Source organism: Epinephelus lanceolatus, chromosome 11, assembly GCF_041903045.1.
Source record: "Epinephelus lanceolatus isolate andai-2023 chromosome 11, ASM4190304v1, whole genome shotgun sequence".
Taxonomy (NCBI): domain Eukaryota; kingdom Metazoa; phylum Chordata; class Actinopteri; order Perciformes; family Serranidae; genus Epinephelus; species Epinephelus lanceolatus.
The window spans coordinates 3401931-3413667 of NC_135744.1; the positions used below are offsets into that span (position 1 = coordinate 3401931).

At 41.0% G+C, this 11737-nt stretch overlaps 1 protein-coding gene across 1 annotated transcript in view; it reads left to right on the top strand.

Annotated features, from left to right (window-relative positions):
- Positions 1-11737, top strand: part of sim2 (SIM bHLH transcription factor 2) — a 55443-nt gene that overhangs the window by 27737 nt on the left and 15969 nt on the right. Inside the window, exons 4-7 of the mRNA XM_033639155.2 lie at positions 1750-1858; positions 3715-3800; positions 5715-5914; positions 6260-6366. Coding sequence (XP_033495046.1) covers positions 1750-1858; positions 3715-3800; positions 5715-5914; positions 6260-6366 — 502 coding nt within the window. The remainder of the gene's footprint in view (positions 1-1749; positions 1859-3714; positions 3801-5714; positions 5915-6259; positions 6367-11737) is intronic.

Below are 11737 nucleotides of genomic sequence, written 5' to 3' on the forward strand. Positions count from 1 at the left end.
ATTGAGCTATTACTTTTGTTGTATAGACTTTTGATGCTTTTCTTAAGGGATTGTAAAATGAATGGATGCTCAACAGTGTCAAATGCTTTGTAGAAATCTACAAACAGCATGAGCCCACCGTCCTCCACCATCTCTGGATAATCCAAAATGTCTAAGACTAGCCTAACATTATTTGCTATATGCCTCTTATTCATAAAACCTGACTGTGTTTCTTCTATGATAGAGTCCAGTACTGACCTTAATCTTGCAGCCAATAAGAGAGCTATTATTTTATAATCGTTATTAAGTAGGAAAATCGGATGCCAATTGTCTAAAAGTAACTTGTCCTTGTTTGATTTGGGAATTAAAACAGTAATTCCTTGGGTCAGCGTAGTGGGAAGACATTCATTATTAATACATTCTACAAAGACTTTATGTAAAAAAGGAGTCAGATCAGTAACAAAACATTTATAAAATTCAAATGTCAGCCCATCAGACCCTGGAAATTTGTTGTTTTTGAGTTGGTTTATAGCTTGCTGTACTTCTTGAGGAGATATGGGCCTGTCGCAGGACTCTCCATCTTCTTCACTTATTATTTTAACTGAAAGGGAATTTAAGAAATTATCAGCTGCAGTTTGGCTAAATTTAGAGCTATACAGATCTTTATAAAAATTTGAGCAAAAGTCTGCTATTTTATGCTGATCTTCAGTAATAGCTCCATTACTATTTAATTTGCTAATATTGTTGTTGGTGGAGCGATGTTTCTCTAAATTAAAGAAATAATGAGAGTTTTGTTCCCCCTCTTCTAACCACATAGAGCGAGACCTTATGAAAGCACCCTTTGCTTTTTGCTGATATAATTCATCAAGTTTAATTTGTTAGTAAGCTAGTTCTTCTTTTTCCTCCTCTGTTAGGGAATCAGGGTCTTTGCTGGATAAGTTAGTTATACTTGAGACAATCTTCAACTCCTCTGCTTTCCTGGCTTTTATTGTTTGAGCACCACTCTTTCTTAAATATTTTCCCACCTCATATTTGAGAAGTTCCCAGTTAAGCCCAAAAGAGTTTTCATTGTTCGCTTTAGACCAGGAGAATGAAATCATATCCTTAATCTTTTTTTTTATCTTCTTCATTTTGTAGTATAGAGCAATTAATATTCCAATAGCTCGAACGAGTGGCAAGTGTAGGACCAGAAGAGATATTAATAGATATGCATATAGCTTTATGATCAGTTAAAGGCATAGGGCAGATGCAAGCAACATTATTTTTTGTTTAAACTATCAGATATTAGCCAATAGTCTAATTGTGATTGCCTAGAGCCAGTTTTATTGCTCCAGGTATACAATCTACTATTAGGGTTCTTCTCTCTCCATATATATACTAGATTAAATCTTCTTATAAAGTCAGTTAAGTATGAATCTGTTCTATTTTGTTGAGAAGGTGGTAGTTTGTCTATAAAGCCACCCAGAATACTGTTGAAATCCCCTCCTAACAAGAAGGATGAAAATTGATGTTTTTATGTCTCAGTAAAATATGATTTGGTGTGTTGTCAAGTTGGGGAATGTTTTCTGTTTATGAAGATGTTTCTTCATTTGCTCTTTTCTTAATGTGCAGCATGTTGAGCTCTGAGGCCCATTGAAGAAAAGTCTTTCATTACTGCCTGGATTCAGTAGTCTACATGTCTATGTTTTGTCTCATATTTTGGTTAGTTAGTTGTGATGTAGCTGGTGTCAACAAATTCATGAGCACATGCTGGAAATGTGTGTGCTACAGGTGGAGCTAACAGGAAACAGTATATTTGAGTACATCCATCCATCAGACCATGATGAGATGACAGCAGTGCTGGGTCTTTGCCAGCCCCCACACCATCACTTCTCTCCAGGTACTTAAGGATTCTAAATTACCAGGCTCTCTTGCACATGTGATGGTATATATATATATATATGTATATTTATCTTAATGGCATAAAGAACCATTATTTGAAAAAGGCTTGCAGACCTTTGTCTGTCTAATTTCCCATGTTTCCTGGCTAATGCAAACCAAAATATGTGTATTTAGTGTAGTTTGGTCATCATACTTATTTCTTATGAAAACATGTTAGTTAATGGTTTCTCAGGAGAGATTATGTTAAGTCTGTTGGTCAGCTATTATCACTATGTGTGTGTGTGTATATATATATATATATATATATATATGTCTCAATGTGACACTGAGAATCGCTAGCCTACCCCATTAGATTAGACCCCACTAGGATTAGTAGACAGATAATGGTCTTTAATTATAATGTGGACTGTGCAGCCTTACATGTGTGTTTGCGGCTTGTATTTTATCTCATTTGTACATTGCTTTAGACAGAAGTGTCTGCTAAATTAGTTTTAAGGGCACAGATGTTAAGGTCCTGAAATACACAATGTACAATCCAACATATTCTCACTCCACCCTCGTCGCACATCGACATTTGGTCATGGACTTTCCACATTGAGATATGACGCGTAAGGTACCCTGGGTGCGTTGGTTGTTGGCGTTCCGGGACGTCATGTCAATTTCAATCTGTTACATACACTGTCTGTTTTCAAAATACAGTTCGTTTTCACAGGAAATGTACAGTTTGCAGACAGTCTCTTTCAAAATAAACAGACTACATCAGCACAACACTGTGAATTTATGTTTTTTTTCCCTTCAACAACAAACACATGTGATTACGTTTAGCCAAGCACGCACATGATTGAGTTTAGGCAACAAATGCATGTGACTGGGTTTAGGACAAAAGCACAGGGTTTGGCTTTGCAATCACACGGGAAGCAAACACTGCCCTACTGGGTGAAAGTCGGTTGTTGTTGGACCATCCACCACACCTCCCGCCCTGCCCCACTTGGACTCTCGCCACCTTGATTTTTGTTGTTGTCCGGCTGCGTTTCCCCCTGACGCCATGGCAGGCTATGTGCCATGCCGACTGGAAAGGATAGCTTTTTTTGTTGGTGTCTGATGCCAGAAGTCACTGACCAAGCGCCAGTTTTCAACAACTTTGGAGTGAGACCAGGTTTTATCTACATAGCTACATCAGTCATATAGCTTTTATAGCATTAAAGGTGCAGTCAGTGATTCTAAACCAACATTGGTCAAATCAGCAAATATCTCCTCACAGTCTACTAGCTATCCATTCTGTGTGCACTGAAAAAAAAATCCTACATATTCCAATTGTAGTCAGGTCTAATTCCTACATAGCCCTAGTTCTGTAAATGGGAAACAAATAAAGTGGCTTAGACTGAGCCAGACAACACTATTCTAGCCAATCAGCAACAGGGAACGTGGATGTATATAGAGAAAGACAGTGGGAGCAAGAGGAATGATAAATCTGTTTGTTTGTATTTGTTTGGGTGTTAAGTTCAAATATTTTAACAATCTTTTAACAGAATCGTTGACTCCCCTTTTTAGGCTGTATTCCAGAAGACAGACTGTGCTGTGCTGCACTGAATACAGTGTTTGAGCTAATAACTTAGTTTAGGTTTGTGTTGGCAGCAGGATAAGCAGAGGTAATCCAGGTGTCTCTGTCAGGCTGTCTTACTACAGGTTACCACTAAGGTAACTGGTCTGAAAAAAATGGCAAAATGGCAATTTTAGATAATCCCAGGTGTAAGAAGTGTCACTGGTAACAACAGCACTGGGATATTGTATTTTAAAACCAGAGTATACTATAACATGCAAGTAATGTCTCCGTAATGTGTGTTTGTGTGGCAGAGTATGAAATAGAGCGCTCCTTCTTCTTGAGGATGAAGTGTGTTCTTGCTAAACGAAATGCAGGACTCACATGTGGGGGATATAAGGTAGGTGCAGCTGCTGGTTTATCATTTACTCCAACACACACAATAACTTAATTTATGGTAACTTAGAGGTCCAATAAAGTGATGCATAAACATGTAACTGTGTATTGGTCATGGCATCAAATTTTGGACATTCGGGAATATTCAGTTGCCCCTTAATAAAAACTGTTAGATCTTTGTCTACTCATTGAATACAGCCCCTCATGGTCATTACCAGCACAAGCGTGATGCATTTTGTTAGTTGCATATACCAAAGATTAGGGCTGTTAGGGATAAGTCATACTCCCATCTGGTAATTACATACATAGGCTCAGCTCCCCATCATGGGCTTTTGCTGTCCAACACAAAAAAACAGTAGCTGCACAGCTGTCCTAGCCTAAGCATGGCCCATTATCTTATACACCCTTTAAAAAGATGCTGACATATCTGATGAGCACACAATCATGAGAAAAGAGAATGTAAATGTCTTTCTGCTTTTCATATTATGACAGGAAAAACAACTACAAAATAAACCTTGGACCTGTTGCAAAGAGATGACTAGTTTTGGTTGGAAGGTCAGGTTAAGTGTGCCGTGATGCTGCCAGCATGGACAGCAAAACTACACTACAGCAGAAACTGTGTTTAATGGGCATTTGGGTGACAAAAGTTCAAATACCTGAGTTTGGTAAATGAGACTGTGATGATTGTACAATAATAATAATAATAATAATAATCATCATCATCATCATCATGGGCGGCACGGTGGTGTGGTGGTTAGCACTCTCGCCTCACAGCAAGAGGGTTGCCGGTTCGATCCCGGGCGTGGGAGCCCTTCTGTGCGGAGTTTGCATGTTCTCCCCGTGTCAGCGTGGGTTCTCTCCGGGCACTCCGGCTTCCTCCCACAGTCCAAAGACATGCAGATTGGGGACTAGGTTAATTGATAACTCTAATTGATAGGCTCTAGCCCTGGATGAAGCAGTTAGAAGATGAATGAATGAATGAATAATAATCATCATCATCATAACAATAATAATCATAATCATAAAGCAGTAGCAGTCACACAGTAGTATAGAGACCACAGAGCAACTATAGATCAATTCCCAGTCTGGACAAGGTGCTTTATGTTTTTTAATCGCTTCTATTTTGTCTTCTCTACTCAATGCACCCTTAATTGTAGTAAAGCTGCAGCAGTGGCTCCTCGCTTCCTGCTGCAGCAGTGAGGGAGAATCAGACACCCCTGCATTCTTGAATGACTCCTTTAATGTTAAAAAAAAACTCCCAGGCGGCTCAGTTGACAAGTCAAAAGTAATATGCACCTTGTGTCAAACGAAATTACAATATCAACATAGTACTTTGAGTATACCACCCATAAACGGAGCACACAGGTGTTACTAATCAGATTGATGTCAGTGGGCAACTACATTGGCAAAGCTGGCAAAGCACTATTTTGGAGTGAGTGAATAGCCACAGACCTGTGGATGAAACTCAATCAAAGAAGTTAACTACAGCCCTTGCTAAATATGCCAGTTTAATACAATGCAAAATGCAATAGGCTTGTGCTAATAACGTTAGCAAGTTGTATTTTGGGGGAAAATGTGTCAAGTGCTTTGTTCTGTGAATCCTCCAAGTTATAATAAAGCCAATTTATGTACTTTGTTTGAAAGTGTCTCTATTAAGCTATGTGGAATGTGTGTTTTAGATGTGTTTTGAGACAGTCAGACTTGACAGCACTTCACAGAAACCCCCACTGCCAATCAGTGTTTAGAAGGTGTAACTGCAGAGCAACACAAACATGCTGAAATTTAGCGAATAATTGGGATTAAAAAAAAATTAATCATTTGTCAGCTGTAGTTTAAACCTTTTCAACTTTTTGTCTCTTCCAATTCCTTTGAATGTGTCCACATATGATGACATTAGTGTCATGTTGTCGGTTCCCAGGTCATCCACTGCAGCGGCTACCTGAAAGTGCGTCAGTACATGGTGGACATGGTGCTGTATGAATCCAGTTATCAGACTGTAGGCTTGGTAGCAGTTGGTCACTCCTTGCCCCCCAGTGGTATCACCGAGATCAAACTCCACAGCAACATGTTCATGTTCCGGGCCAGCCTGGACTTAAAACTCATTTTCTTGGACACAAGGTAGGAGAGATGCTTGACTGAACAGGTGGAAAGAAAGATGAAAGCCATGATATCATCTTGATTGCTATAAAATCATAAATATGATCACAAATGATCAAAAGAAAAAAAAAATTGTAATTACAAATACACTCTTGGTACAATACATGCAGAAGATAAGATTAGATAAGAAGATAAGATTATAAAATGTTATAAGAATATAGAATTATGTGTACAATAGCTAATAGTTAGCTGTTTTAAAATATGTGTACCACTAGATTGTTAACTAAACTATGATGCACTTGACCACACTGATGTCAGCCCCTCTGACTGTTAGCTTGTGCCCTCTCTCTTGTGTTCTGGAGCCAGGGTGGCAGAGCTGACAGGCTATGAGCCTCAGGACCTGATAGAGAAGACTCTCTACCACCACGTTCATGCCTGTGACGTTTTCCATCTACGCTATGCTCACCATTTATGTGAGTCCTTGAAATACTTAGTCAGACACAGGGGAGTATTATAATATCTGTAATAGTAGATATCAGTATCATGTTTAGTTTCCTTATAACAAAAACAAGTTTTAGCCTATCGAAACAGTTTAGAATGAATAGAGTTAAAACAAGAGATTATGTTCCTTGGCTGTTTTCTAATCACCCATATAGCTAATATTTTGTCTGTCTGTCTTCTTGTGTGTGAATGTGCATGTGTGTGAATGCTCATCTCTCTCACTCTGTTTAGACACAACTAATGGAATAAGTAAGTTATTAAAAAAAAACACAAATCACCAACAGCAGTGACACAAGACTTAGTGAATGGGGATTTTGCATTTTTATCATATGGGGAATAAAAATTGGGGGAATTAAAACTCCAGGAGAAAAGCAGGGAGAGGGGCAGAAATAGGTTGGTAAGCATGGGATGCATAAATGATTATTTATCAGAATCAGATCATTTATATCATATGTAATATATCCTTTACACAATTGACAGTAGATTATTAGTGTGTTATCCTTAGATCACAGAGATAAAAGAGCAAATACCAAAACTTTCGCTATCCTGTGTGAACAGCACAGGTGGTTAACATGGGCACTAAAAAAAGCAGGCAGCACATCACGGTGTTTCCGCCTAGACCCAATGTTACACCGTACAAAGTGTGTTGAGCGAGCAGCAAAAAAAGTTACAATAATCATGTGACCCCCTTGCAGTTGTGGCCCTAAACAACCACATGGAGTGTTTATGCCAGCAGCTGACCCAAGTCAGAACAGGCAAACTTATCCAGAAAGGGGCAATTGTGGCTCAGAGGTAGGGCAGGTCATCCACTAATAAAAAAAAAAAGCAGCTCGATCCCCGGCTCCTCCAGTCTGCATGTCTAAGTATCCTCAGGTAAGAGTATATATACCGATGGCTGTGCCAGAGGTGTATGAGTTTGTGTGAATGTTTAACTGAGTAGCAGGTGGCAGGTGGAGGGTCCAAAGGACAGAGGGATGTCGTATGCTGTAAAGCCCTGTGAGGCAAATTGTGATTTGTGATATTGGGCTTTATAAATAAAATTGATTGATTGATTGACCTTGTATGGTAGTCTTGGCCACCAGAGCAGGGGACTGTGACAAGTAATGTAAAAGCACTTTGAGAGGTCAGAAGACTAGACAGGCACTATACAAGTGCAGTCCATGTAGTATTGACCATGTGGATTTGGCAGGCAGAACAAAGGCTGGAAAGCTGGGGCAGATGCTAACTCTGGCAAAGACAGGGTCAAAATGGGCTGGTATATGTAATACAAGACTGAGGAGGGAAATAGGGCACAGGTGAGGGGGTAGGGTCAGGTGATGGATATGGTGGAAAAAGGGATGAATGAATGAAGCAAGCTCTTCTGGCCTGGCTTGAACGGGGACATGTGGAAGGTCAAGTGGGTCCTCATGGGGTGAGGAAGATGGAGGTAGACTGCAACTGGGTTGATGACCCTGGAGGTGAGGAATGAACCTATGAACCATGGAGCCAACTTCCTGGACTTCACTCTGAGTGAGTAAGTCCTGCAAGGATAACCAGATGTTCTGCTGCAGCAATCTTCTGGTAACAGTCAAAGGTACGAAGAACAGTGGAAAGGGCCTGCATTCAGTTGCAACGATAGCAATGAATAGAAGCCTGGACTGCAGGGATGCTCGCCTCACATTCCTGATCAGGAAAGAGGGGACGCTGATAATCCTGTGGGCACTGGAAGGGGGAGTGTCTGATAGCAGCTGGGTAGCTGGGCCAAGTGTTACGGTCATACTCTACCAAAGGCAGTTGCCTAGAAACCCAGAAAAAGGGGTTCCAGGAGCCTACTTTTTCAAAAACCAAAATGTGCCTTGCAATCCCCAGTCAGAGCCAATGTCCCAGAGGACATCATGTAGGTTAAAGACATGATTTAATGTAAGTTCAGCTTTTTCCCTGGCTTCAGGTAATTTAGGCAAGGAAAGGAACTTGGCAGACTTGGTAAACTAGTCAACATCAGTGAGAATGATAGGGTTATCATCAGGTGCAGGGAATGTGACAAAGTCACAGAGATGGGAACTGGAAGCAGTTGCAGTAGACAGGTGGGGCTTTTTAAGCTGAGAGCAGATCAGACAAGCAGCACCAAACTCCCTGGTGTTGTGCTCCATAGAGGCCCACCAGAAACACTGACACTGGAGAGCCAGGGTGGGTTTGACACCAGCATGGCAGGCCAGTTGAGAGGAATGATTCCACTGCAGAACCTGGGAGCAGAGGCTAGCAGGCGTAAACAGGGACAGGCTCTGGGAGCTAGAAACCCAGACTGAGCTTGTTTTACCTTGTCCTCTATTACTCAGTTGATGGCATCAACAAAGTAGGTGGAGAGGAGAATCTCCTCATGTCGTACAAGAGAATTTTTGAGACTGAAACTGGCGAAAGAGGGCTGCACATCTAACACTGTTGGTCCATAGGGGAAATGAGAGTGAGAAGTTGATTAGAGCCATGGGAGGAGCTGCCACTGAGCTGTACTTCCTGAGAAACCACCAGTAAAAGTTAATGAAGCCCAAGAAATACTGCAGTTCCTTGTAAAAGTAGGGGATGGGCCATTTCGAGACCTTGACCTTAGCAGGATTCCTCTGGATGCTCCCTGCTTTGACAACAAACCCCAGGAATAACAACTTCAAGAATGTTCCCATTTCTTTGCCTCTCCACAAGCTTCTGGAGAATGCACCTCACATGCTGTGCATGCTTCTGCTTGGACTTAAATAACATGAGAATATCATAGAGAAAGACAAACACAGGAATTACACTGGTCTCTGAGGACGTCATTCAGAAAAGCCTTGAAAACGGCATCGGCTTTTGTTCGACCAAAAGGTATGACCAGGTACTCATAATGTCCACTGGATGTGATAAATGCAGTCTTTCATTCACACTCCTCCCTGACACACATGAGGTGATATGCATTTCTGAGGACAAACTTGGAAAATATGGTAGCCCCTTGCAGCAGTTCAAAGGCAGAAAGAGATGAGTGTGAGAGAGACATCTGGTCTTAACTGTGAGCTCTTAATCTGTGACCTCAGTTGTCAAATCAAGGCAGGAGTGAAGCCGAATAGGTAGTAGTGCTTCCTACCTATCCGGTAGGAAGCATAGAGGACCTCGGGGGCTGACAGAAAGAGCTCTTTTGTCCTTCATTCCTCGAGACAACTATCAATGTGGATGGCAAGGGTAATCAGAACATCCAGATCTGAGGGAGGATCACAGGCCGCCAGTTCATCATTATATTGGAGAGACATTAGAGATTAGAGAGAAAGAGAATATCACCTATTTCACCAGCAATGGTTTTGAATTCAGTTGAGTATTCGGCCACCCTTTCCCCCTTCTTGAAGCAGGCTGAACATACCTATAACTGCTGCTCTTCCCGGGGTAGCATAATCAAATACTTACAAAGTTCGAATGGAGGAACTACCAACAGGGCCTGTGCTGTCACCGAATCTTTCTCACAGATGAATTCAACAACCTGCTTGTGGCGAGCAGATATCTCTAATTCCTTGTGAGGTCAGTTGCTGCTCTCAGCAGTGGATAGCCCTCACCTGTGTTGACAGTTCTGGGTTCGTTTTGGCCAGATTGTACTGCAATGGCTCAGAGCAAGCTTAAACCCAACAGCACAACTCATAGGTTAAGATAATTTTACCTCAACAAAAAATAGGCAAAGGTCAAAACCAGGTAGGCTGTCAAACCGGCAACCTTTACAGAAAGGGGATAGGGTGAGACTCAACAATCCCTGGAGCAGGCAGTGTGTCAAGCAGGTAGAATCAGACAGACAGGACAAAGGCTGGTGAAGACAGAGGGAATGAGCTGGTATTTGTATATACTGCAAGACTAATGTAGGAAATGGGGAACAGGTGAGAAGGTGGGCAGGAATGGCTAAGTGATGGGAATGGTGGTAAAAAGGCTCCTGCAGGGCATGAGGAAATGGCTAGATATGAAATAACAAGAGAGATAGTTTATTGCAGGGAAAACAGGGCAGGCAACAGTATGAATGCTAGGGACTGACTGAAGTCATGTCAGACAAAGTAAATTTGCAAGATGCCCAAACACAGAGTTCTGGAAAAGGAAAGTAAGTTTTGTAGGTAAAAAATGGTGCCAAAATAGCTTATGGCATTGACACATTATATGACTTTCAAAGTTGTCAGATTGCTGTACTGATCACATTACACAACTGTCTCTCTATAATGGGGTACCTTGAATTTGTTGTGATTTGCATATTATATGAGTGATCGGTGACAGGGGGTCACACCTGACAAGACATTTCACTAGGGAGAATCCCTGACCAGTTTCTCCGGTTTAATACACACAACAAGTGATACAGGAGAGGATTCAAGACCACACAAGAGAAGAGTTCTTTCCTCCAAAATTGGATGTCCCCAAGAAGCTAGCGATCCAAGCTTTGTGTGCTGATTTGCAGCTAAAAACCAAAGAAGAACAAGAAAGGAATATGGAGGGAGAATGGTTGAAGAGACATGGGATACAAGGATTGTCTGTTCTGCTTGGCAATGTTCTGCTGGAGGCGTTGCAACTTCTCCAATATTTCTTTCATTTTGTATCTTGCACTTTCACTGGTTTAGGTGATCGCTGCTGAAATTGCCAGTCATAACAAATTTCACACTGCAGGATTTAGACTTGCAGACAGGTCCAGATATTTGACCTGGTAAATTATCTCAGTTGTCTGCAATGCATCGGCACATCTCTCAGATTGTTCCTTTGAAGATTCACACACAGAGATCGTTGTTCACAGAAGTGATAGCCAATTTGGCCTTTGTCTCCAACAGCTGTCGGCAAGTGGAAAGTCAGGTCTAAAATTCTACAGTGTAAACTCAGTAAAAGATGGTTCCTTCACTATATTACATGTCAATGACTGCAATATTTTATACTTAAAACTGTGAATCTTGTCTGCATCGCATTGTGGTCTACTAAAGTGACTATAGTCAATATTCAATAAAACAATGGGGCTCACTGTTTAGCTTTTTGATCCAAATCTATACTGTCTTAATTTACTGTCATCTCTCTCGTGTTGTTTTAAGCCATAAAAAGCAACCTGCTCAGCACCAAACAGCAGACACATTAAGAGACTAGCTAGTGAACATGGTGGAGCATTTAGCAGCTAAAGAGATAGATATTTCCTGGAGCAGTCAGTAGAAACAAAATAAGAGCTAAAATTGAATAAATGCTAGCCAGATGACCAGAAACAAAATTGATGATAATGCTACTCAGTAACAACTGGGCAACTACCACAACTACTAAACTGTTTGCTAAGAAGTTCACCAAATAAACCAAAATAATAATCATATGTTAATGTCATGCTCACAGCTTGTTTCTGCTGCCCCC